Source organism: Pteronotus mesoamericanus, unplaced genomic scaffold (genome assembly GCF_021234165.1).
Source record: "Pteronotus mesoamericanus isolate MK-2021 breed Mesoamerican mustached bat unplaced genomic scaffold, CSHL_Meso_final contig_35, whole genome shotgun sequence".
Taxonomy (NCBI): Eukaryota; Metazoa; Chordata; class Mammalia; order Chiroptera; family Mormoopidae; genus Pteronotus; species Pteronotus mesoamericanus.
The window spans coordinates 2,534,163-2,561,784 of record NW_026555139.1 but is presented as its reverse complement, the minus strand read 5'-3'; the positions used below and the strand labels follow the sequence as shown (position 1 = coordinate 2,561,784).

The 27,622-nt window shown below is 45.0% G+C and overlaps 1 protein-coding gene across 4 annotated transcripts; it reads left to right on the top strand.

Annotated features, from left to right (window-relative positions):
* The first annotated feature begins 108 nt into the window (after nucleotides 1-108).
* On the top strand, nucleotides 109-26,560 carry CXCL12 (C-X-C motif chemokine ligand 12). 4 transcript variants are annotated; one of them, XM_054576878.1, is made up of 4 exons: nucleotides 109-297; nucleotides 4,681-4,798; nucleotides 7,009-7,095; nucleotides 7,844-8,605. In XM_054576878.1, the coding sequence occupies exons 1-4, from the start codon at nucleotides 237-239 to the stop codon at nucleotides 8,061-8,063; spliced, it is 486 nt and encodes a 161-aa protein (XP_054432853.1). In that variant the 5' UTR covers nucleotides 109-236; the 3' UTR covers nucleotides 8,064-8,605. The 4 variants fall into 4 exon arrangements, with proteins under 4 accessions (XP_054432853.1, XP_054432849.1, XP_054432852.1 ...); XM_054576874.1 differs by lacking the exon at nucleotides 7,844-8,605 and adding an exon at nucleotides 9,663-12,388 and having other exon boundaries at nucleotides 112-297; XM_054576877.1 differs by lacking the exon at nucleotides 7,844-8,605 and adding an exon at nucleotides 26,539-26,560 and having other exon boundaries at nucleotides 114-297.
* Nucleotides 26,561-27,622: the final 1,062 nt, after the last annotated feature.

The following is a 27,622-nucleotide window of genomic DNA, read 5'->3' as shown; positions in this document are numbered from 1 at the left end:
GGACAGTGGGGAAAGGCTCTTTGGGACCGGACGCCCGAAAGGGCCCCCGGCGGTCGCCGGGATTTGGCTCCAGGACCGCCCCTCGCAGCGAGTCCCACCCCTCCCCGCCCCGCCCCGCTCTGTTCTTTCGCTTCTAAAGCGTCGCGAGCCCTTCCCCAGCGGCCGCACTTTATCTCTTCGCCGCCGCATCAGTTCAGCGTTAGCCTTGGGTCCTCCTGCCGCCGCCCGTCAGTGCCATGGATGCCAAGATCGTCGCCGTGCTGGCCCTCGTGCTGGCTGCGCTCTCCTTCAGCGACGGTGAGTGTGCTTGGAGGCGGAGGCCCGGCAAGCTCCAAGCTCTGAACTCCGGGCTCAGAGCTCCCGATTCCGCGCGGGGCCCCTACTCCTCTGCTCCCGCCCTCGCCGCCTAGAGCGAACTCAATTCTCACTTCTTTGACCATTTCTCAGGGCGCTCTCCCTCGGGGTGCGGCGCTCAAAGTCCCGCGAGAAGCGTCAAGGTACTGAGGCTTTGCACTCCGCACACGAGCTAGAGTTCTGGGACTGTGGAGAAGCCACCAGACCTCCAGCCGGCTGCAGAGGGAGGTCCCGCAGGATAACTGGATGGGCGCACCGAGGGCACGTTGTGAGAGGGCGCGGGGGAGGGGTGTGTGGAACCGAGAGAGGAACCTCGGGTACCTGGCCCTGGCACGTCCATCCCTCAGCTAGTGCCTTCCCTCATCAGGCTCGGTTTCCAGAGGCGGATGGGTTCACGGTGCTGGAGATGCGATCGGCAGCTGATTTAGGGAAGAGCTCTTTGCAAGCCTACTCGAATCGCTTGTGGTGGCTGTGAGATCTGGTGTAGCAGCGTGGTGGCCCCTCCAACCAGAGTCCGGATCTCTGCAGCCACCCAAGCAGGACTCCGCGAGCGGGTGGTATGGAGCAGCTGTTGCGTTTGCGCCACCCACCCGGCCGTGTTTCTACACAGCTCTGAGGTCCGAAGCGACGCTACGAACCCGGGCACGTGTCCAGCCATGGCCTCCCTGTCTCTTCCCGCGGTCCCCCTAGAGAGGCCCTGGGGCCATCAGACTCTCGCATTCCATAGTCCCCAAAACACACCTGCAGATGTGTGCCTTTGTTGCAGGCAAGGGAGCTCGCCACCTCCTATGAGGGCTGCAAGCAAAGTTCAATCGCCAAGACCTTAGGCCATTGTGCAAGGTGGTGTCCAGTTTCACTGGGAGAATGGGAGCTTTTTTCTCTTTTGAAGCTTGAGAGAATCTCCCTGTCCTGTCATAGGATACCACTGCTGCTGCAAACCAAAATAAACTGTTGCAAATAAAAAAAACATGTTAGTCAGGCCATGCAGCCTGTTCTGTTCTTAGCTGTGGAGTTTACAACAAACTCTGCAAAGGGTTGAAGAATTTTCTGAGTGCTTTTGGTACAGCTGAGGTTGTGCAGGGCCCGAGCTCCTGGAGCACTGGGCTAAGCTGAGGGAAAGACCCCCAGCTGCATTCTGGCAGGAGATGGTGGGAAAGCCAGGGTGGGTAAGGTGCGTAGGATAGCAACTGGACCAGGCAGTGGAGCCTGGTTAACAGGGTTCTTGGCTGATCCCTGGGAAGTGTTCTTTAAAAGTGTAGCAAGTTGCTTGTTAGAGCTGCAGAAGGACCAGATTAAATTTTTTTCTCCTGGCTGAAAATGTATTCTAGGCTGTGTCCCCATTCCCCCAGGTCATAGAGGCACTCTGGTGTGGGAATTAGCACTTGAGTGGTCTGGTGAGAGTGGAGGTGTCATCACACACTTCTCTCTGGAGAAATGGTGCTGCCCATAGTTGAAGAAAGGACTGGAATGCAGGAACCCAGGTCCATGAGTCCTGGGTACAGCTGATCTGGGGGGAACATAACACACAGACTCCTACTGACCCTGGAAAGGGTTGGTTGTTTACCTCACTTGACCGCCAAGTGTGAAGGTTAGTGTCCTGGATTCCAGGCTAGTCTGGTTCTTCATGCATGCCTAGGCCAGAATATATTTGTTTTTTTGGTTTGTTTGTTTTGTTTTTGTTTTTAACTCTTGGGGCCTGTGTACCCATGCTGAGCTCCCAAGCTGTACTTCAGAGAGACCATTGTTTAGGCTCAGGCTTAGGACTCTGCCCTCCCTCCGCTGTCTAAGCTCAGCCCAGAAACTTCCAGGGGCTAAACCTAGGGTGGGCCTCATTCCTAGGCCTGGTTGGAGAGTGTGGCTGGCGTCTCTTCATTAGAGTGGAAGGTTCTCTGGTAACTGTTCTGAAATAAAGCCAAGGTAACCAGGTCCCAACCCACAGTAACATCTGGGCTAATCAGTGCCTTTCCTGTATATGGAGTCACATCCACAACAACTGAAAAAGTTAGTAATGTTGACAAAAAGCTATAGAAAAGGACATCAGGTGGACACAGTTCTGAGTTCTCTTGGTAAAGGGCAGTTGGGCTCTGTCACTTTAAAAAAATTACTCTTACCCTGGCTGGGTAGCTTAGTTAGTTAGGGTCTTATAACCCCATACGTCAAGGTTTCAGGTTTGATTTGCGGTCAGGGCACATATGAGAATCAACCAATGAATGCATAAATAAGTGCAACAACAAGATGATTTCTCTCCCCCTGCTTTCTCTTTCTAAAATAAATAAATAACAAAAACCAAAAAGTATATTGAAATTCCCTATTTGATAGACAGGCAACTCGGGCCTAGAAGCAGAAATAGGAATTGCCTTTAAAGGAATGGATAATTTCAGAGGAGGAAGGGGGAAGAGAAGAAAAAGACAAAGCCTGTGTTTCAACTTCAGACTAGGCCTCATTTTCACTGCATGGAGCCAGAACACCTTTTTGGACACTAGAGAGCAGCAGCCCCCACCCATCACAGTGTGCATATTATTGCCTTCCAGCTCTCTGTTGCTGTAAAGCTGGGACCTGTTCTGGCTCACCACTGACCCCAGTCCCTGCTCAGTTCAGGAGCACCCATGAGAATTCTAGGGAAACCTGGGGGCAGGACACTCAGAGGCAAGACCTGGCTCTTTACCCAGGCTGCCTAGCCCCCAGCCCTGGGTTGCTTTCCCAGCTGCCTGGTTACCAGGTAGCACAGATAGGAAATGGCTATACAGTTGCTAAAAGCCAGGCCCAGCAGAGACTTTCTGAGGTTACATCAGGGGTAATGTGAGGGTTGCTTGAATGCTCCTGCACCATGAATCAACTGGAAGCCCTGAATCAAACTTTCTGTTCTCCTGTTTTTAGGGTGTTGAGTTTGGTCCTGGGTGGTTGGGGTGGCCTGGGATATTCTCTCTCCCAGACTTGGTGGTTCAATAGGCTGCTATACCCAGGCCATGCCATTTCTCAACTGAATGCAGTCTTTAGAAAACAAAAAAATAAGAAGTCCCTAATTTGCAAGGTTTCATGCAGCTTCCTGAGCTTCCTTGCCCAAAAGCATAGAACCTCAGAACCACCAGGAGGCCTCTGGGAGTTCTGTAAGCAAGAGCATTAAAAAAAATACAACAACAAAAACCTCTGGACTAAATATTCTCAGACATACATTTAATCCCTGATGAAAGGATCCACAAAGTCAAATAATTTGGGTTATTAAATAGGGTTTGGATAAAATCTGCAGGAAAAACCGTCACAAATCCCAGCCTCCCAGGACTTGCAATTCTAGACTTAAAGAATAAGGGTGGGTTCTTCAAGAGTCCTTTGCTAATTTACACTAATGAGTATCAATTATGGCATTTTGCAAATTGGTAAATTTGCAAACAAAGATGTAATATAACCCAGGAGTCTGTAGGGCCCCTGCACAGGCAATAAAAGCCATATTTGACTCCAGCCCTGATAATCTCCATGCCTTCTGGGAAGTGCTGGAGAGAAAGTGGGCCCTTGTCCTGCCCTCTGGGGACTCCCAGCTAGGAAGCCAGCCCAGATTCTTTTCTGGTTGCCTGGGCTTAAGGTAAATATGAGGCAAGAAGACTGCAGGTGAGGAAGGGCAGTATTCCCTCGAGGTCCCTGGTGGATTCTGGGATGAAGCCTATGAAGGAAGACGGAGGGAGGAGGAAGGAGAGAGAGCTTGGAGCCTCCTTATCACCCCTCCCCCTTTCTCTTTATTTTCTTTTCTTTTTTATTGTTCAAATACATTTGTCTCCATTTTCCCTCCACCGCTTTTCTGCCCAACCCACTCCCACCTCCCATGCTCAACCCTTCCCCACTTTGGCTTTGTCCATGGGTCCTTTATACATGTTCCTTGATTTGACCCTTCCCCTTCTTTTCCCTGTTAACCCTCCCCCCTTTCTAAGTAAGAGAGACTCTTAGTTGGTCCCGGGGATTTAATTTTGGGAAGAAGAACTGGGTACCTCGATACCTTTGACTGAAATAGTTCTTTCCTATGATTAACATCCTTTATCTTAAGAAATCTGAGCAGGCACTTATTTTAATTTTCCACCTTCCCTCCTAGGGTTCATCTCTCCACAGGTCCTTTTGGCCTCTGGCCCCGTAGGAGTTCAGCCTGAGCCCACCAGATCTCACTATGCTACTCAAGGAGAAGGTTTTTTTGCAAGGATGCACCAGTGACTGATTCCATCACTCTCCATCCTTCCATCATTCTACCATTTCCCCACCCTTGGCTGCAGACCCGGATACATGTGTATCTCTGAGGCCTGACAGGATAATAACAAGCTACCTTGTTCTTATTACCTCTTATAGGGAAACCGGTCAGCCTGAGCTATAGATGTCCTTGCCGATTCTTCGAGAGCCACGTTCCTAGAGCCAATGTCAAGCATCTCAAAATCCTCAACACTGCAAACTGTTCCATTCAGATTGTGTAAGTTTGAGAATCATCCTCCAGGAATGTTACGTCTAATGGGCACAGTAATACCTAACTTGTAAAGCTAGAGAAATGACACGTGCCAAGTGTCCAGCCTTGAACTTGGCATAATTAGAGGTAGCTGTTATAACCACAAGGATTTAGAATATACCACCAAGCAGGAGTTTCCAAAGCCACTCTTACTCTTTGGTGTCTTGCTTTGCTTATAGTAGTCTCTGTCTCTTCTTTCCAAGTTTCCTCCCTTCAGCACAGAAAATGGCAGCACACTTGGATGCATTTCCAGACTAGAGAAACACTGGCTTCACCAAAGTTTGCACTCAATTTCAGTAACATCCTTTGCTAGTAGTTCTGTCTGTCCTGCCAGTTTCAGGGCTTTGGTATTATAAATTAATCCTTTTTCACATAGTACAAGATCCAAATTCAACTGAAGTCATCTTTAACCATTATCAGCTCACATAACTGCATTTTCTCAAATATAACACATGAGTTTTTAGTTTTGCTGGTGCTAACATTTGATTTCATTCATATGGAAAATGAAACAAACCAAAATCATACATACATGAGACAGAGATCTGTGGCCTGCAGTGCAGGAGTCTGGACAAGGTATGCAAGGAAGCCACCCATGGCTGTCCATTAGTTGGCCATTCAGTGTTCCTATGTACCTGTGCTGGCACATAGTAAGCATGCTAGTGTGTCTGGACTCCAGGGAGGTGATGCAAGGGGTCTCCTGGGGAGAGCTCACCTCCTGAAAAGTCCCAGTGCTAAAAACAGATGGGGACAAAACAGTTAGAATAAACGCTGCAACTTCCTGAAGACTTTTCTACATAGCACCAACTGTTCTTTATGTTTGATTCTTCTTTGTCTTTTTTCCTACCCTTTGATGCCTTGATGTGCTTGTCATTTACAAATGTTTTAGGGCCCTAGAAGATGAATGCTTTTACTTATTTTGCTTATAATAAAATACTATCTGTCCTTTAAGAGATATTTTATCAGGTATTGAATCTGGCTTATATGTTCTTGCTTTACAGTACAGATTGTGCTGGTTTACTTGCCAAGTAATACACCTTGAAGCCAAATATAATTCTCAGGTCTGGGCATACACAAAATTAATAAACAGTGGTATCCAGATTGGAACTCCTATCTACTTTGCTACAAGCTATATCCCTCTGCACACCTCAAGAAGGCTATGTGAAAACTCCTGTGGGTTTTCTGGAGCCATTTTGCTGGCCTTAGCTATCCTTCTAGACCCTTAAGTGACTGGCCAGAAGTATCCGCAGGCTTCCTGTAGTGCAATAACACAGTGCAATTACCTGGTAATCAGCGCTTTAAGGAGAGGGGTGTTAAGAAAAGTCCAGTCCTTTGCCAGGGGCTTTCAGGTAGAGTGGCCATGGTGGATGTGAGAAGTAGGAAGGAGTTGAGGTATGAACTTTAAAAAAACAAAAAGAGACCCTGAAGATTCACTGAACTTGTGAAACTCCCTGGAAACCGCTATCAGGTGAATAATCTACACTCTGACTTCCCCAACTAGTACTGTCCGGTCACTGCATTCTCGTCCTTCCCAGTACTGCCCCTCCCTCACTTCACTCTTATCTACCACCTGCATTGCCTCTTCCTCATTATACTCTCAACCCACACCTGCACTGCCCCTTGCTCAATGCACTCTCAACTCCCAATTTCAGTGCCCCTCCCTTATTGTACTCTCACCCCTCTCCTGCACTGGCCCTCTCTCACTTCATTGTCACCTGTCTTTAGCCCCCAGATTATTGCAGGACCCTGCCTCTAGGCTTATTTTTCTCTCTGTTTTCCATGTGCTATCAAGGTAATTCGCCAAAATAAAAACCTGCTTCTGTTACTCTAGTTACTATCCTCACAAGTTCCCATAATCTTGCAGATAAAGTCCCACTTTTTTGCCCTTACATCTGGCCACAGGCTTCTTGAGCATTCTGTCTCTTGCTGTTCCTTCACAGACTCCATATTGTTACCCTCTGATATATTTGCACTTGCTTCTTCCTCACCCTTCACTTCTCTTACCCAATTCCTACTTACCCTTCAAATTCCAACTCAAATGATTCCTATAGGAATTCTCTGCCAAGCAGACACCTGGCTCCAGTAAGGATCCTGACACAGGTGTTGAATGAGCAAATGCGCAGGTTATAGCAGTCCTTCCTCCTGTGCAGCTATCACTGTTGCCTCTTCTGTTTTTGCAGGGCAAGGCTGAAGAGCAACAACAGACAAGTGTGTATTGACCCAAAGTTGAAGTGGGTTCAGGAATACCTGGAGAAAGCTCTATACAAGTAAGCACAACAGCCAAAAAGGACTTTCCACTAGAGCCACTGGAGGAAAGCTAAAACTGTGTGAAAGTCCTGAAAGGGCAAAGGTGTGGGGTGAGGAAGGTCTGAATGGAGAGGGCCAGGTATGCTTGTGGGACAGCACATTGACTTGGGAATGGGTGGGAGGTTTGCCCAGGATGTAGACATCTGCATTTATAGCATATGGTACAATACCATAGCTTATATTCATTCATACCTGGGACGCTTGCACATTGGCTGTCTTATAACTCGGTTTTTTTCCTAAGAAATTGTATTATCCCAAAAGTATTTCCCACCAGTCACTTCCCTTATGATCATCACAATCATCTTCATTCTCATTATTCTTTTTTAAATCAGTGATTACTTCGATATCTGTATTCGGTTTGTTTTGGATTTTTCCTCTTCTCTCCTGGGGAGTCTGGGCACAGTCAGGTGATGGTCAAGCATGGAGCTCAGAAAAGTGTCTTTCCTCCAGAAGCTGGGGTATAAAGGAAGACTATTGGGTGGCTCCTGCAGGGCACACCTCTCCTGGAGTAAAGGTCCAGGGTAGCTCTCAGATGCTGACCATACTATGCAACTGCCACTAGCTGTACCTCCTCTTTCAAGCTCAGAGAATGGACCTGTGGGCTCCATGTAGAATCCACCATCACTGGGGACTGTGCTCAGAGACCCTCTCCCAGTCATTGACAGACTCTCCCTGCCTGCAAGAGCATGCTTTCATCTCGCTTCTCCTTCTCATTTCTTTATGTGCTCAGGGGAGGAGGGTGGTCATTGGAGTTCCAGCCCTGCCGCCCCCTCCTCCCTCTGCCCTCCCTCCTGCTCAGGCCCATTGTGAGAATCTGCTCTGGTCTCCTCCAGAATGGGGCTGGCCTTCTCCTGGGTCATGGGAGACCATGTCTCCACCTTCCCATGAGAGACAAATCTTTTCAAAATCAAATGCAATTTCAATCTGAGAGCTTTCATTGAAGAATTTGGTTCCTTTGATTGCCTCTGAAGCATCTGTGTGCCACGGAGGCTCTACAAATGCTAAGTAAGTTTTCTGAAATCTGAGGTGAAAAATTAAGTGAATAAATTAGATTCATGCCACTAACTTCGGCTCCTGAAGCCACAATAGTTACAGTCAGAAATGTTGGCAAGGTGAAATGTCCATGCATAAATGTGATCCACAGATGGGCCTGTTGGTATGTGTAACTTTTTGCAAGGCATTTTTTATATATTTTTGTGCACAAATTTTTAAACATTTCTTTATAAACAAATGTATCTCAGAATATATTTATAGTCAAACAATTCATACATTTGAAGTGGAGCCTTATGAATGTCAGTAGATACAATTCTCTATTATCTTAACTACTGGCAATTTGTAAAGAAATACATAGAAATGTGATTGAAGCTTTTTAATGTTGGCCACAGTGTATTTTTTCACTTGTACTAAAATTGTATCAAATGTGACATTATATGCACTAGCAATAAAATGCTAATTGTTTCATGGTATAAATGTCCTACTGTATGTGGGAATTTATTTACTTGAAATAAAATCCATTAGTTGTTAGATGCGGAGCTCTTACACATTTCCCAAGTTTGTGAAGATAAGCTGGCCTGGTGGTCAGGTGCCTTAGATCCGTCCTGCCAAGTTCTCATGTGAATAATAGCACATGGGCCTTGCTCAGGAGTAAATCTGCAACTCAAGTTTTTGCGTGTTTTTTTTTTAAAGCCAGTGAAAGCATCAGTGCTAGTTTTCTGAAGAATAATATTTGACTCACTAATTCCTCTTCCCCTTCCTTTTCCTTGGTTCTCCTAACAACCCCATGTAATCTCTAGAGACTCAACCCTTATAATATAAATCTCTCACATTTTCCCATGTAAAAATCCCATAATTCCAGCCGATGGTTAATATCAAGCTTTCTCAGGAACAAGTGACCTTATCCCATAAATCATTAAATACCATTCAGCTTAAATCATTTTAATGTGACAGTCATGAGCCAGTTGCTGTAATAAAATTCTGCTAACCAGCCTTCTCCCTCATTCTTCTGAACAATTTTAGTCATTCCCAGGGTGTCTCCACAGGCATCCAGAAAGGAGAGATGAAGCTGCCTTATTTCTCCTCTTCTGGACGGCCTTCTGAACTTTGACTCCTGCCTCCAATTTACAATGCACAGATTTTTTAGATGAAAAAGAGTTCAGCTCTGCACTCTTTTACTGAGAAAAAAGGAAGCCTGGGAGAGCAGGTGGGGTGAAATAGAAGATCAAGTCCAGCCTGGCTCTGGTTTGCCTTCATACCCTTTTAGATGAGAATGGGAGCCAGGGTCAAGTTGGCAAATTGGTGATTGCTGTAATCAGCTCACATGTGTTGTGGAAGCCTAACATTTTTTGAATCAAGACAAATGTCTAATTTTAATGAGGTACTGATGGACAGTGCTTTGCCCAAGGGCCTTTAGACCTGAGTCTGAAGACAGAGTGAAACCAATACATGGGCCAGTGTTAAATATTGTGTAGACTGAGACAGACTCTTGTTTATCTCAACATTATTAATGGTTCTACTAATTTTATCAAAGGGGGCGCAGAGAAGAAAAAGTGGGGAAAAAAGAAAAGATAGGAAAAAAGAAGCGACAGAAGAAGAGAAAGGCTGCTCAGAAAAGGAAAATCTAGTTATCTACCACCTCGAGATGGACTGCAGTACACTCTGTTCTTGTCTTTCCCAGTGCTTTGTAAATTTGCTCTAACCCTTCTGCAGAGCAGACCCGCTGTCTCCTGGGTAACCTCTCAGACTCGGAGGGGGAGCAGCACTTTGCCTCTCCTATGGCCACACTGGTTCCTGTATTTATATGTTCATTAAGGTCCTTCCTGGTCTGCTAAATTATGAAGTAGTTGTAGAGAGACTGGGGTTCAGGTCTGGAACATGGAGACTCTGTGCTCAGGATTCTATGTAGAACAGCTCAAGACTCTCAAGACTCTAGAATGACCCAGGATTCTGTCTAGAGTGACCTGGGTCTCCATTATCTCCCCAAATTTCTGAGTCTCCCACCCTGCCCTTCACTCAGTCTCTTAGAAGACCCATGATTACTCTGGAGCTCACCCAGATCCGCACACTTGGAATCTGCCTTCCTGTCTCAGACCAGCATATGACTGCCCAGCATTCCCTATCCACACACACACACAAAGCCATCAGCAAGCCCAGCAGTGGAGCCTCTGCCAGCAGAGGGTGCAATGCCTTATATCCTCTCATTTGCTGCCCCTTGTGCCACCCATCTACGCCTTCTTGGGGAAGAGCTGGCTGTGGCCATTGCATTTGAAGGTGGTAACTGACTCCCTTTTCCAAGTCCTGTTGCCAGCCCTCCACCTCTCTGCTGCCTGGGGTGGGACTTCTCCAAACAACCCTCTCCCTAGGCCTGGAGCTGTGTGAATAGCTTTACCTCCAAGTAGGTAGGCTTCTGCAGACCATGCCAGGAGAGCAGGTGTGAGCTCTGCATTCCCAGAGAGCAGATGTGGAAGTGCTTCTCAGGGAGCCTCTTCACAGGGTAATTCATTTTGTAGATTGTTTACACGGGTCCCAACGATGTGGAGGAACTCTGCAAAGGCCTTGCTGCTCTGGGACTTCTAGCCTATCCCTCCCCCTCCTTCTGGAAGAACCTTCATGACCCTGTGCAATTATTTGCAGGACACTGCTGCCTCTCACTCATTGGAAATACCTGCTTAAAGTGACAAGGTTTAAATTCTAGAAGTTTCTCACTGCCCTCCCTACAGAATTATGTCTGAGATTTCTGGGCAAGTCTCATTTAGTCAGGAAGAAGGGGATCACGGGGAAGAGCAAGGCCTGATGTTGGTAGTGCTTTGAAAAGGGGTTACCTTGCAGATCTACTCTTCTCCCTATTCACCAGAACATATAAATGCAAACCCTCCACCCTGGGCCCCGGTCATAATTTTAGTACATGGATCCAGAAAGATGAAGTGGATGGAGGACATGGAAGACGGATTTCAGGAGAAGGGAACTCAAGGTCCTTGTGTGTCAGACTCACCTGTGTCACACAGTGCTGTGTCCCTCTCCTGCTCTAATGTGCTCCTTTGGGGCTACAGCACAGAGCATCACAACATTCCTTTTTACCCACTGGAGTACTGTCCTGTTAGAGCCCTGCAGCCAGAGACCTTTGTTTCCACGGTCATCCCTTTTAGCTGGCTAACTCTCCCAGCCTGGGCCCGTTTTCAGCACTGAGGCCAGCAGGCCTGCTCTGAGTGAGCAGGGGCTTACTTCAGTGATCTTTACCCCCTGCCTCTCTGGATGTTAACTGGAAGGCATCTGGATGTTAACTGGATGGCCCAGGGCTGCAGTCCTTCCTGGTGAAGCAGCAGCATGCCTGGTCTGTGGGAACCTGGCTGGGCTATTCTTAACTCTTAAAAATGCACCACTGAGAAGGTCAGACCCTATGCCCCTGTGCCGTCCTTCACTCGGTATGTACACTGTGGGAGCAGCCATCCTCTGTGCCTAGAGAGGTGGCAGTTCCCTCCTCTTCACCATGGAGAACTGGCTGCCCTCCAGCAGTAGTGGGTCAAGCTATTGCTGACCTAAGGCGACAAACTACTTTCTGCAGTTCTCAGGAGGACAGTATCTCCCACATATCCTGGGGCATTGAGGGCTGTGGGGACTAAGAGAGCTGGCCTTGGGCTTCACTGTCTGACAAGCAGGCATAACCCCAGCTCCACTGAAGTGTCCTGGGTCACTGGGGAAGAGCCTGACCTTAATGCTGTTGTGGGTTGATATAGGGCAGTGTTCACATGTTTGCACCAGGTGAATGGTGTGTGAGGCCATCCCCGCATCAGCCCCAGGGCCACTCTGGCTGGTCCACTGAGAGGCCCTGAGGCAACCGGGGGGGGGGAATGGAAACAGTCAGTGGTGCCAAGGCCCTGACTGAGCCGGCAGCCTGAGCTAGGCCCTGTGAAGCCAGGCCTAACATCTGCACTGGGCGAAGGCAGTGTGCTCCGTCCTGTCATGTGACCACTGTGCCAGGCTGACTCCGTGCCCTCCTTCATCTGCCATGACCCATGCTTACTGCACCAGTCTGTCCTCTCCATTTCCCACCTTCCATCCATATCCCTGTGCTGCTTTGGCCATGCTGTTTCTCTCGCTCCCCTCCCCTACCCAGGGCTTCAGAAAGGAGATGCATCACCCTGGCAATTTGGAATTCAGAAGTGAGGAGTGGGGCCCTGCTGGAGTAAGCTTGGAATCTCAGTGTGAGGCCTGGCCACTGTAGGAACCCGCCTTAATAGTGTCTCCCTCTCTTCTTGTTAACAGGAGGTTCAAGATGTGAGAGGCGCAGGTTGGGTCAGACGCCTGAGGAAGCCTTACTGTAGGATGCCAGGTCTAAAGCCAGTGTTAGGAAGGGCCCCTTGTGGTTTCCTTGAGCAGTCCAGACAGGACGGAATGCGTTTCCCAGGGCCTTGTTTTGCACAATTTGCCTTACTTTCACCATTTGACTATATAGCAAAATATATTCTGGGTTTTTTTGTTTTTGTTTTTGTTTTTTTTTTTTTTTTCATTTAGCTTGATTATCCAATGTCACTGGTGACAGATAGGAACTTAGAATAAAATTATTTTACTTGCTTTATTATAATATCTTTACAATGAAGCCCCTGGTCTGACTAGGGGTTCCTGAGTTTTATATTCCTCTGAGCTACACAGGCTGGGACCCCAGACTGAGGGAGTCTTGCCTGCATTATCATGTCCTGGGATGGGGAGCCACCAGGAGGTGTCAGGACCAGTCAGCATGGGCAAACCCTAGTGAAGGCAGCCCTGTGCCACAAGGGGTCAGGGAAGATTACGGTCTAGAGGGCCAGGCAGAAGGTTCATCCCTCATCCAAGCGAGCATCCTGGGGCTTCACTGAGCTGGGGCAGGTAGGAGTACAAGGCCAGGGTAGGGCCTCATCCTGAGCTCTCCTCTACATCTCATCGCGTTCTTCTCATCATCCTCTCTCTCATCCATCATCATGTGCATCTGAGACTGTCTCCATGACCTCGGAAAAGGACTCTCTCAAGACTAAAGCTTTAATTTAAACTGCGCACCAAGAAGCAAACCAAAATGTATTCCGTTACCAGGTCCAGGAAACACTGTGCATCACTGTGTCTAGTTTGAAATATTGTCTGTTGTCCAATCCTGTTTTCTGTTCAAAGCCATTGTTGTTGGTGCTTCATTGTCAGTTTCTCATATGCAGAGGCTGAGAGTGAAGAGGTGCCCCTTGGGCCTTTGTCCTGGCCCCTGATTAGGGCTGTGGTCATTTGGGATGGATAACCTTGTTTTCCCTACAAATCACAAAACTGTGGTGGATTCACAGAGCCCAAGGGAATTCAGTTTGCAGCAGCATTGACCTCTGAGGACACTGACCCTCAAAATTTCCATAGATGTAGATATCTCAGAACTATAGAGAGTTTTGTCTTTATAGTGTTAAACTCAGCACTGTTTGGGGACTAACAGGAATAACAAGAAAATAATTCTTAACTTCTTTTTAGTTTTGAAAACATAATCCATAAAATAATTAGTCCTGGGTATTTTCCTGTTTAAAATCTAACCTCGTCTTTATCACCATTTGGCAATCCCACCATCTCTTACCTTGTACGGTGGCCCCTGGACCTTCTCTGCTGCTGCTGTTACCTTGTGCTTCCAGGATGTCCAGCAGGGAATTACTCTTGGAAAATGATGGGACATGGAAAAGTTGGTTAAGAACCCAGATATTTGGGATATTTCCCTTTACTGAAGGCAGTTTGCAGAGTTAAACAATTTAAAATTTTTGCTTTTGAAAAAGGCACTAAGGATTTTTTTGCTTGTTTTGTTTTTTATTTGGTCTCACTAATACTTATCCCCTTTGATTAAAGATCCAGTTGTTTTTTTTTTAATTAAGAAAGTGGAAAAAACAGAAGGGCAAAACAAGGAAATGTATCCATTGGCAGAACACTGCTAATAACATGCAGAAAGTGTATTGTAGTAAAACAATCTTGAATTGTAGGTGTTTTTAGATTTAATGATCTTTGGGTTATCAGTAACACATGTTAGACATTTCCATAGTATTTCTTAAATTGAATCTTCATAGTGATAAACCCTTCTGTCAACCATATATTCAACCAGCTATGCTATATTGAAAAAAATAAAGTACAGAGGACTTTCATTAGTTATAAGGGATGCAGAACTGGTTTCAAAACACTTTTTTAAAATTAGCCTGTCACTACATGGCTCCTGAATTATACATGAAACTATTGAATCTTTGATGGAAGTGTCATTTCCAGGTAATCCAAGATAGTAAAAAATCTCATGGAAAATTTGGAAGCATCTTCCCCTGGAATCCAGGAACCAGAACCATTAAATCTGTTTTACGCTGAGGAAATGAGCATGCCTTTAAATCTTGACTACAGTTAAATAAAGAATCATTTGTTTCTTCCATATAGGAGGAAAAATAAGTAAGAGTAGAAACTGCAGGGAAAATTACTTATATAACAACAATTATTTTATGTGCAGTCAGCTCCTAAAAGGAGACTGACCTTCCAGCTAAGGCAGATATGCATTTAAATAGTTAATTTGCAAATAAAAAGGCTTTGCCTGTTGTTTTCAAAATATAAGTCAAGTATGTCAAGTGATTAGGTGTCACCCAGCTATTCCTCCTGGTCCAGTGCTGCCACTACCTGACCTTCCCTTGGGCTCAGTGTAACCTCCAACACAGTCCTTTGCTACCAGCCTTTGTATCACATGAGGGTGGACTGGGGGATTGGAACTCACAGGTGTGCTGTGTGTTAGAATCTGAATCTTTGCCCTGTGTTGTTTGTACTGTTCTTTGTCCTGCTCTGGCCAGATGCTGAGACCCCAGCGAGGAGGCTCAGGAGGGGCCCTCTGCTCAGGAGGGGCCTTCTGCTTGTTCGAGCAGAGGGTCTGCATAGCAAAAGACTGCAGTGCCCCTGTGTGAGTCCAGAGGGGGATTTGATTTCACCTTACTTTTCTGAAATACTGCTTGATGTGATCACCATGAGCTCCCTCACTGGGACTTCATCACCTTTCTCAGGTATCGTACCCTCTGAAGCTAGATGAAAATCATCGTGGGGTACTGATTCCTCTACACCTCTCCCCTGACCCATTCTGAGGGAACCCTAACCCTGGGAACCATTCCCAAGGAACATCCATGTCCTCTCAGCAGACATAGCCAAGCTGAAAATCCCCACAGGAAACTTGTTATTCCCCAACTTCGCTGGACTCTCAGTCTCTGAGCAGTGATGGGTTCAGTGTTAAATGTGATAAATACTGTACTTTGTATTGTTTAAAATGCATCTCCCAGATAATGTGAAATTAGTCCAGAAGAAGGCAGCTTCCTGTATGCAGTGTGCTTTTTTTTAACAAGTAACTATTTCTTTTGAGAAACAGTTTCTACTTTCATATCAATGAAAAAATGTATATGCACTTATAATTGTTCTAATAAAGACATGTATTCAAATGTAGCAACCAATAGATTGAAATTAGTATTAGCATTTGGAATTTTCAAGACTTGTTTTTCTCCCTCCTATCACAGAGAGGTATGTAACTCTAGCTTCCATGCTTAGTGGAAAACAGGCCATTGTCATGCTAAACATGAGCGAGAATTCTGGGGCCACAGCTGCCTCTCCTAGTTCACTGATCCTGAGCTGGGAAAAACATACCCTTTTTTCCAGATGTCCTTGATTTTGCTGGAATTCCTTCTTAAAGACCAGACAGCCCTCTGCTTCAAAAAGGATGGTTTTGTGCAAGGGCTTAGGTGTTTGCCCTACAGCTGTTGGGAAGGAGACCTCCACTCTGTACTTGTCAGGCTTAGTGGAAGGCAAACAGATACCCTGTTGCTGAAAGTAGTGCTGAGGATCCAGCACCTTGTGCCCTTCTGTCCTGCACAAGGGCCTTTCTGAAAGCCAAGCACTAATTCTCTCAACTGCTATCCCTCAGCACTATCCTGGACACTGAACAGGTGTGAACTGGACAAACAGATGTCAACCCTTTCATACTTTCTACCACATTCTTTCTGGTACACAGTCAACCAGTCTGGAAAGGAGTGTGAACTCACCACAACTGTCTGAGTCCAGGTAGCTCTGTTATACAGAGTCTCTTTCCCACAGGCTCAAATGTGACCAGATTACCACTGTGCCCAGAAGCTCACTGTTATGTATAGGGTGACCACAGTGTGGTTGCTGAGCTGAAGATGGGCTGAAGGAAGAGAGAAAGGTTAGAAGGGGCTATAGTGAGAGCCATCGTGGTGTCCTGAGATAAGGGTGGTTGTGAAGATTAGGAGACCAGTGCTTAAATTCTTATCTCTGCTCACTGTGGGATTTGAGACACTTCCGTTGTCCTGAGTCTCAGTCTTCCCAACTACAACTTTAATGCTTAGCATCATGAGGAGATGTGAGGATTAGACTGGAAGAGTATACCAAGGAGTCATTTGTCTCCCTCTCAACCTGCTGTTCCCTACAGTCCATAGAGCTGGAATCAGTTCACGCCTGCCTCTACTTAGACCTACAGCTAAGCTCAGATACCACCTGGAGCTGCAAGTGATTCCCTATGAGCTTATCACTCTCAGCTGACAGCTGGGAAGAAACCTCCTGGTTGGGGTCTCATACGTTCCTTCAGTGCCTGGGTGTGCTGGTTCCACATTCTTTACCATTATCTAACTCTAGGAATTACCAGTCTCTGGGAAAATTTTTCAGTGTGATATTGACTCTTCACGATGATGTTGCATTTAAAAAAAAAAAAAAAAGCCATGGTCTTCCATGCTCCACAAGGCTCAAGGCTGCTGGCCCTCATTAGTCAGCTGCTGTCTGTGATGACAGACCTGGACTAGGTGGCGTGGGCAGTTTTCTCCCTGATTTCACAGAACTGCAGTCTGCAGGGACTGCCTTACAATTAATTGAACATTTTCCTAAAGCATAATAAGTGTAGGACGTGTGTCGAGAAATCTAGAATACCATCAAGAGTTCCTAAAGGAAGCACTGATGAAGCCAAGACCTGAGAAAAGTAGATTCTTTGGTGGTGATCTGACCCTCAAGGACTGCCATTGAGAACCCGTGTGGGGTCCCGCTCTGCGTTAGAAGCAGGAAAGTCCTCTGCCTGGGAGAGGTGCAGCTCACATAGGGAGCCCAGTATGAGGACATAGAAGGCTGGATTTCAGCCCCTCATTCCCCTTGGTGCACCCTGTGTAAGGGACAAACCTTACAACCACGCCTGAAAGGGCTAGAACATCCTAGGAATGGGGTCCTGAGAGCTGGGAGGCACCATGAGGGAGGTTCTAGACACAACTGATTGGATGGTGGAGACACCTGGCTCAGGCTGGCCAGTGCGGTTTTCCAGCCCAGGAGACAGAGCTGGGATTTGGACTGCTTCAGGTCCTCAAGCTTTTTCTACTTATGGCTGAGAACATTATACATGGGAGTGTGGGGAGCAGGAGACAGAGGAGCAGAAGGAGCAACAACTGCATGAAATGGATTCAGAGAGAGAAATGATGAGAGACTGATTAGCTCCAGAGGGAGGTGAGATGTGGCTGCCCGCAGGTTAGGAGTGGCTCAGAAGGTCCCTTGTGTTGTCCAGTTGTACATCTTTCTCTTGGGGTCTGTGTATTCTAAGTAAATTCTGCTTCAGAGCCAAAATAAGGATTTCTGCTAATTGGATCCAAATAACCATCACTAGGGGCAATTAGGCAGGCAGAATGGGCAAGGTAGGTAGAATGGGCAAGGCAGGTAGGGCACAAATAGGCTGTGGGCTAGTGCACATAATTATGTTGGAGACTTCCTACCCACCCTTTCCTCTGCCCAACCTCCTCAGGTTGTTTTCTGGGTCTGTTATCTTGGTTTCAGTTAAACTCCAAAGAAAGACTATTCAGACCTGTGCCTGCCAACCTGTTAGGATTTATAAATGATTCAGAGGCATCCCTTAAGACCCCTTCCCCATAAAAAGTACACATATTCAGTTTAGGGCCTAAATGCTCTTCCCTCTTTGAAGGCACACACCAGCACCAACACAATTTGCCCAATATCATTTGTGAGATGGCTGCACCATAGTCAGCCTGTGGAGAGCTCCAGCCCAGCTTCAGGTATGCAGAGGGATGATGTGGGTTTGCCCCACAGCCTGTGCATCCCATGAGAGAAACAAAGTGGGACAATGAAGTCGTATATACATCCATCCTTGGGGTACCCCCTGCCAGGCTGTAAACTGTCTTATTGGGGGTGGGGGAGTTTTGTCCCCAATGCCTTGAAGAATGTTTGTCTTAGTGGCTGCTTAATAAACATTCAACCAGCAAATTGATGTCTTCAGGTTGAGAAACATCAGCAGGCCCTAGGGTGGTTGCACTGGGCAAGTCGCAGCCAAACCTTGATGTTCCTACCTGACACTGGAGCTACTCAAATTTCAAAAAGGTCACTGCTAATTTTTCAGGAGCTAATATTTTAGAGCAAATGAGTTGCATCTAACTCTTGGCCCATGAAACTGAACAGAAATGAAACAGAATGAAGTCCCAGATGAAGCATCTTATACTCTGGGAGGGAGACAGTAAATTGGCAAGATATACTTATGGACTGGGGGTCGGGGGAGGGCTGAATGGGAGGAGCCGTGGACTTGCAGTGAAAGTAATTGCTCACTGCTGTACCATCTATCCCCGATTAAATCCAACTCAGTCACCCTTCTGCACTTCCACAGCTGATGAGAGCTCAGAAAAAAATGCATGTTTGCTCTCTAGTCTCTGAATTCATGACAGTTACTCAGTGCTCCCTGGATACTATCACATGTCCCCGTCCCATTTGCTCCTCTTTCTTTTAGGTGTTCATTCCACACTTTCCCCTCTTTTTAAATCTTTTATCTTCTTCTGCACTCTCAGCTGATGGTCTGTCTTCAATGTCTGAATAAAAGGGAGCAATAAGAAGAAGGGGATTTCCCTGGACTTCACTTCTCATCCACCACCTAACAAATCTGTACCCACTGTCTCTACTGTCACCCATGTGGAGCACCATTCTCCCAGCCACCCTATTCTGGGAAGTGCTTCTCACCTTCCTAAGGACATCTGTCTTGACTTCCCCTTTCTCCTGCACCATAATTATTTGTTTACTCTCTATATCAACACACTAACATGAATATCTCCCATAAAAAAGAAAACAAAGCAAAAATAAAAAGTCCTATACTCTGTCCTTCTACTCTATGTCCCCTGATAGCTTCTGCAACATTTCTCTGCTTCTCGTCACACAAAGGTCCTCAAAAGACCTGTCCACATTTTCTCCTGCTCTTTCTCTCTTCATTCTTGAATCCGCTCCAATCAGAATTTAACCCTGCCACTCACTCCACTAAAACTGCTCTTTGTCAAGGTCATCACTAAGCCCTGTGGGGAAATCCAATAGTCAGTAATCAATCCCCAGCTTACTCAGTATCTCACATCATTTGAATCATTGATAAACATCCTAGAAACACATTTATGGTTGGCTCTGAGGAGACCACTCCTGACTGTTTCTTTGGCTTTGTGCAATTTCATTTCTCTTTGTTTCCTCCTCATCTTCCAGACTTCTAAACAAAAGAAGGCATCAGTGCTCAGCCCTCAGACACTCTTCTCTAGCACCAGGTGTACTCATTCACTCCCTTGGCCCTGAACACCATGTAAAAGCTAAGGAATTCAGAGTGATCTCTCTCTTGGATTCCAGGGTGGTACACCCAGCTCTTCCTCTGAAATTTTCATATGCAAAATGAAATGTCTACTTTTCACTTTTCCCCCAAACTGCTCATCCCATTTCTGCAAATGACAATTCCATTTCTTCGAGTTATGCAGGCTAACATCTTATAGTCATCTTTGATTTATTTTATTTTCTCATAACTCTGAGCTAAACCATTAACAAGCCCAATTAGTTACCTTCAAAATATGTCCAAAACAGAGTCACTTCTCACTGCTACAGTCTTGATCAGGCCACAGCTATTTTCTGCTTGAATCATTGCACTAGCCCCTGAGCTGGCTCACTGTTATGTCCTGCAGTATCCTCTCAACAGCAATAAGAGTGGCCTGTCAGAATGACCAGTCATGCAAAACCTACTCAAACCTTCCAGGGCCAACAGAAGTTATACTCCCTGGTCCCTGTCACCTATCTGACTTTACCCCTTTATCTGTGCCTGCACACTGTCCTCTTCTCCCTTGAACAGGTCAGCCTCACCCTTGGCAGAGTTTTTTTGCATTAGGTGGTCTCTGCATAGAAATCATGTGATGTACCCTGTCCCTTCCTTTAGTCTACGCTCACCATCACCTCCTCAGAAAAGTATTTGCAGACTTCATGTCCTGTACAGTACCCCCTCCCCATGCTGGCATGCCCTGGACACCTTATTGTGCTGTTCTCCCTAGAACCACCTGCCATGTTTAATTGTTTGTTGACTGTTTTCCTAAAGAAAAAGGTTAATACCAGTGCTGAAAGAATGGGGCTTGGTCTCTTTTGCTCACTAATGTGAGCGAGTGTGTGTGTGTGTGTGTGTGTGTGTGTGTGTGTGTGTCTGTGTGTGTGTCACATAGGAGGTAGTAAAGAAATATTTTGTGAATGATTTTCCAATAAATCAACAGGATGTTAACACTGGAACCTTTATTTGCTCATTTCTAAAATAAAGATAGCTATGCTCATCTCAGAAGGCTGTATATTTGTTTACATACTCAAGATCACACTGATAAGTCATTACTTGGACCCAAATTCATCTTACTTCACTGTTCATATCTCAAAGGGTCACACAAACTGCACCTTTTCTATAATCCTCTGACCCTTCCCTTGGGAATCACCAGAACCTGAAAAATGATAATGGTTCATTTCCTGTGAACCAAGATTAAAGGATCATCCCTTCCACACCATACTCAGTGATGAAAGATTGATATCTTTTCCTTCAAAATCAGAAATAGCCCTGGCTGGTGTGGCTCAGTGGATTGAGTGCCAACCTGTGAACCAAAGGGTTGCTGGTTTGATTCCCAGTCAGAGCACATGCCAGTAGACGGTGCTTGAGAGGCAGTCACACATTGATGTTTCTCTTCCTCTCTTCTGCCCATCCCCTCTCTCTAAAAATAAGTAAATAAAATCTTTTTAAAAATTCTCTATATTAAAAAAATGAAAAAAATCAGAAATAAGACAAATGTGCCTACTCCTACCACTATTATTCAACATAGTACTAGAAATCTTAGCTAAAGGAATTAGGCAAGAAAAAGAAATCAAATAATCAGGATTGGAAAGGAAGAAATAAGATTGTATCTGTTTGCAGATGACATGATTTTATATAGAGAGAATCCTGAAGATTACAACCAAAAACTCTTAGATATAATCAATGAATTCAATAAAGTTTCAGGATACAAAATTAACATATAAAAATCAGTAGTGTTTTTATACACTAATAACAAATACCCTAATAAAGAAATTGATGCCATTTACAATAACACCAAAAACAATAAAATCAGGAATAAATTTAACAAAGGAGGTGAAAAATCTCTACTCTTAATGCTATAAGATATTGATGAGAGATATTGAAGACACAAATAAATAGATATCCCATGTTCATAAATTGGAAGAATTAATATTGTTAAAATGTCAATACTACTGAAATCCAGCTATAGAGTAGAAGCAATCCCTATCAAGATTCCAATGGTAATTTTACAGAAGTAGAAAAAACACTCCTCATATTTATATGGAATCACAAGAACTTAAAAGCCTAAGAAAGAAAATAGCCTAAGAAAGAAAAGCAAAGCAGGAAACATCAAACTTTTTTATTTCAAGCTGTGCTGTAAAGCTACAGTCATCAAAACTGCATGGTACTGGCGTAAAAGCAACAAATAGATTAATAGAACAGAAATAAGAGGCTGGAAACAAACCCAAACATATACAGCCAACTAATGATTTGACATGGGAGCCAGGACCATTCAATGGGGAAAAGGTAGTCTTTTTAATAAATGATACCAGGATAGTTGGATATTCACATGGAAAAAAAAATGAAACTGGGACCATCACTTTTAACCACTCATAAAAATTAACTTTAAATGTATTAACAACTTAAATTTAAGACCTAAACCCATTAAATTGTTAGAAGAAAACATAGGACTAAAGCTCCTTAATATAGATCTTGATGATGATTTTTTAAAACATTTCTTTGCTTATCTCTAAAATAAAGAGAACAATACTCACCTCACAAGTTTGTTCATTTGTTGGCATACTCAAGGTCACACCTATATGATACCTAAAGCACAAGCAACAAATAAAAAATAAATAAATGGGAATATATAAAACTAAAAGCCTTCTGCACAGCAAAATCAACAAAGTAAAAATACAAACTCTGGAAGTAAAAAAAAATTTTGCAAACCATATATTTGATAAAGGGTTAATATATAAAACATGTAAAGAACTCATACAACTCAATAGCAAAATAAGTAAATATTGATAAATAAATAACCCAATTAAAAATGTGTAAAAGACCTGGATAGTCATTTCTTCAAAGACATACAAAAAGTCAACAGGTTCATGAAAAGATGCTCAACATCACTAGTCATTAGGAAAATGCAAAATAAAATCACAGTGATATATCACCTCATATCTGTTAGAATGGCCATCATCAAAAAGACAAGAGATAAAAAGTGATGGTGTGGATGTAGAGAAAAGGGAAACTTGTGCACTGTTGGCGGAAATGTAAATTTGTGCAATCACTGTGGAAAGTAGTTTAGAAGGTCACCAAAAATTAAAAGCAAAACTGTCAAATGGTGTAGCAATTCTCCTTATAGGAATGAATTCAAAGGAAATGAATATACTAACTTGAAAAGTGTCTGCAACCCATGTTCATAGAAGTACTTATAGAAGTTCATAGAAGAATAGACAAGAAATGGAAATAACCTAAATGTCCATGAATGAATGACTGGATAAAGAAGTTGTTGTATATATATATGTACAACGCAGTGTTATTCAGCTGTACAAAAATGAGGAAATCTACCTCTTGTGACAACATGGATTGACCTTTGGGGTATTATGCTAAGTGAAACAAGTCAGTCAGAGAAAGACAAATACTGTATGACCTCACTTGTATGTAGAATCTAAAAAAAACCAAAAAACAAAACCACCCTCACCCCAAACTCATAGAAAAAGAGATCAGAATCCTGGGTAACAGAGGCAGAGGTTAGGAGGGTGCAAAAATAGGAGCAATGTGGTAAAAAGGCCCAAACTTCCAGCATAAGATAAAAAAGTACTAGGGATGAAATGTACAACACAATGACTATACTTAATACTCCAGTATGATATATAGGAAAGTTGTAAGGAATGTAAATCCTGTAAGTTTACAAGAACTTTTTATTTGCCTTTTTTCTTCTTTTCCTTTCTTTTTATTGTATTTATATGAGAAGATGATGTTAGCTGAACCTATTGTGGAAATCATTTCACTATATATGTAAATCAAATCATCATGCTGTATCCTTTAAACTTATACACTGATGTATATTTCTCAAAAAAAAAAAAATGGGGGGAAAAAAAGGATCATCCTTTTGCCCAGAGGCACCTCCTTCTGAGTGCTCCTCCCTCCTACAAGGACCTATGCATACTCCCGGTGCAGACAACAGAATGGTTGGTGCTGGGATGGAGTCCAGGGGAGTGATAGCCACAGCCAGTGTATGTCCCCAGGAGGAGACCTCTACTGCCATCGCAGGTATGACTTGGAGCAGTGGACTGCTGGCCAGGCCATAGGACACAGCCTGGGCCCTCAAAGAGCATGAGTTCAGAGACACTGCCAAACCTAAAAGAGAAATCAACAGGAATCAGCTCCTGGAAACCAAGACTATGTCCTTCCACAAATGGATGCACTGGGAAGTGGCAGAGCAGGGATTCCAACATAGGCCTGTTCAGCTTCAAACAGGAACTCTTCCCATTAAGTTTCCCCTCCTTGCTTCTAGTTCTCTACGTCTTTCCCACTGCCCTGCCTTGGTGACGGCCTCAGTCCACTGGCTATTGCTGAAAGCCAGACTTAAGAGTGATTGCCCACCCTCTGGAAAGGAGGTGAAGGAAAGGGCCAAGAACTCAGGAAGGATTTGTTGCAGTGGTGGCTATGCTCAGCTTTTTGGAGTTGCAGCTGAGCCCCACATGGCTTGACCGGTCTTGTTTGGTCTAGAAGGCCCCAGAGGCGGCCCCAGGCTCACCTGGTCCTGGCCTCTTCCCATGCATTTCCCTGAACATGGGACTGTCAGCCTAGGTCACATGGGCTTGTGGGCTGTGAGGAAGCAACCATTCTGCACATTCCTGAGTTCAGGGGAGGCAGCTCTCCTTCTGGCCACTCCTGGAGTTCCCAGTGCCTTTGCACCCAGGAGTGAGGTCTGTCAAGTACCAGTTCCTGCAATCCTTCTGAGAGAGCACCACCTTGCCTCAGGCAGTCAAGGGGAACTGGAGGCTAATGCATTCCCTATTCATTAAGTCAGGAACTCCAGTTCCTTAAGTCAGCAAATCCCTGGGTCAGACACTTCCAATTTGGTTGATATTCCTAGGGCCTACGACCGCCAGGCTCCTGCAGGTACTTTCCAGGGACTGTTGTCTTCAGTCTGCCCAACACTCTCAAAAGATCAGCCCTCTCCTGGGTGACAGACACATAACCTGTAGCCAAGGTGACTCTTGCTCTTCCATGTATCAGAGCCTAGACATATGGGAGCTGGATCTGATCCTGGGCTGTTTGGCTCCAATGAACTAAAGCATCCATCTTGCACTATGCAAAGTGGTGCCCTGGGAAGAGGTTGGGCTAAGCTCCAGTTTGCTCTGTGTGGCCCAAGGGTATTTCTGGAGTTTAAATGAGAGTCCATCTAGAGGAAATGCTGGGCAAACTCAAGCTGTGAAATCAGTATAGCCTGTCAGAAGCAGCAACTTTAAAAAATAAAATAATATTGACTAGAAAAGAAAAAAGGAAAGAGAATAGCATAGGAAGCATTGGCATATGTCACACCTACTAAGGGAAAAAACAATCTTCGTGTGTGTGTATTACAATGTCAAGTGCAAGTTTTACTATATATTGTGGTCAAGAAAGTGTGTTGCTCTGGTGTACATAAAACCTGATGATGAATGTGACTCAACCTACCTGAGTAGAAGGAAAGAAGTTAGACTATGACACTAGATTTTCTTGATATAAAAAGAGTTTAAATAATGTCCTAATATTTTTAAAATCAAGATATATTTTACAATTACAGTATACATCTAATGGCTATAATTTTCATTCTTAAAGTGCTGTAGGCTTTTCAATTAAATGATGATATTTCAGAACCAAAACATCATGGTTACAAATGCTACTCTATTTTGGGCCTCCCGCTTTGTGCTCTTATATCGGTATATTGAACTTAGTACTTTAAGAGTTGAGCAACTGGCTAATATGCATTATAAAGATGCCACTGACCGAAGGCACAGGGAAGGACCAGAGGCTCAGAAAAGTCCAGGGGAGCAGCCAGTGCCACAGAACTGCAGCTCTGGATAATACTCCATAGTTCATTGCACTCTCTAGAAAAGGCTGGGGTTCGAGCCACCCTAGGAAGAGTACCATCCTAGCTCTGAGCTTTTCCAGATAATAAAACATATCTCACCCACAAGGCACTTTCTCTGTAGCTGCCAAGGTCTGTGTTCTCAGATGATGGCAGCCAGGGGCCAGATCACCATGATAGTGCCTCCTTAGGGAGCTCAGTTCCAATGGGGCAGGACTCATGGAGCCCTTGCTGACCCCTCTGCCCCTGGTCCTTATGAACCTGTGTCTGGCTTTGTACCCAGGAAGACACGAGGGGCAGGGGCCTGGAGCCTGGGTCCTAGAAAGTGGAGTACTTGAACCTCAAGATCACCCCTAAGGGGATCATCCCCTGGGCAAGCAAGGATATCAGTCATACTATTCAGATACCCTTTTGAAGTCCTTAAAAATTCACCCAGATGTGCCCAGACAGTCCCAGTGTTTGCCTATTGTCCCCCCCAAAATGACTAGTAACGACCTTCCTCTCTCAAAATGTCCTACTTGGAATGATAAATTCTGTGGTCCCTTTTATCAAAAAAAATGAATGGATTTCCTGACGTCTGATGAGCTCATGCCTAGAATGACAAATGACACTGCTCCTTCTCTCTCTTTTATTCCTCTGTCTCCTCCTGTTCCTCCAGGAGAGCCTGAACTTCAACCTCAGGTCCATGTCCCATTTCATCCTCTGGTCATTACCTCCTTTCTTTAGCCAAACCTGGAGTCACTTTCTAGGGAATCAATCTCCAGCCTGGCCTTGGGCTCCTCATCCTACCAGATAAAACAGGGAACCTGGCCCAGCAAAAACGAAAGCTCAGAATCCACAGGGTTTGAGAAGGATCATTGGGCATGTGCTCAATACCCACCCTGTCACAAATAACACCTGAGACCCGGGGAAGTCTCTGAGCCTCTCTGAGCTCTGATATCCTTGTCTGTGTTTCCTCATCTACAGCTCATGAAGTGGAGATGGCACAGACCTGGACTGCCCCAAAGGCACATGTGAGGCTACTAAATGAGTTCATCGTTCCTCCTCATGCCAGACATATAACTCATACTATCTGATGCTCTGTGCTCCGTACAAAAGGAAGGGGTATTCCTGTTTTGCTGATGAGACACCAAGTTACAGCACTTTCCAAAACCATGTATGTTAAAGTAGCAGAGCCTTGAGTCCCTACATTTTGTATTGAGCCCTTTGTATCACCAGTTAGTCCTCCTTCCTGTGTATCTCAGTTGTAGCCATCTGCTGGGGCCTGGCCTGAGATACCAGAGTGAAATCATTCATATCTGCATGGAGTCTGGCACACAGGAATTATGTGGAAGTGTCTCTTGGATGTCACAGTGGTGACAGACCATACCCCTAGTCATGAGCCACATTGGGCTCAGGGGGCCAGGCAAAAGAAGTATATTCTTGAGTTGAAGAAAGGTAGAATTAGACCCTGTCCTGACAAGTCAGCATGGAGGAGGGAGCTGAGAGAGCAGCAGAGGTAAGAAAGATAAAAATAATGGCAGATCATGTTCCACAGGAACTGATTAGGTCCCCAACTCAGACTGTCTGCTCTGCATACAGGATTTCATCAGCCTGATGCAGCACAGAGAAGCAAGTGACTTCTTAGGCCTCTCCGGGATCAGCACTAGGCCTGAGCCTGAGCCTTTCTGTTTCTGTGTGGTTTGGGTTTGGGTCTAGTTCCTGGGGTTTTGTGGTTACATATCCTGAATTCCAGAAAATGCAGTACTAAGCTGGAGTTCTCTACTTGGCTTTGCCCTCAAAACCTGCAGATCTTTCCATTTCTCAGAGCTGCCTCCTATATCCTCCACTTGTAATCAAACCCATGTCTTAATAAAGTGACAGGAGTTCTTGGTGATGTTTTTCCCTTCAGCGAGCCATCTTTATGGAGTGCCAAAGGATTGAATTCTCCTCACTTCTACTTTTTCTCCATACCCTTCTCCCAGTGCTCTCCTGCTGGAGTGGCTTGGCCTTTTGAAGTACCCAAGGCCAGGACATTTTCATGAAGTCAGGGTTCAGGAATGTTAGAGGT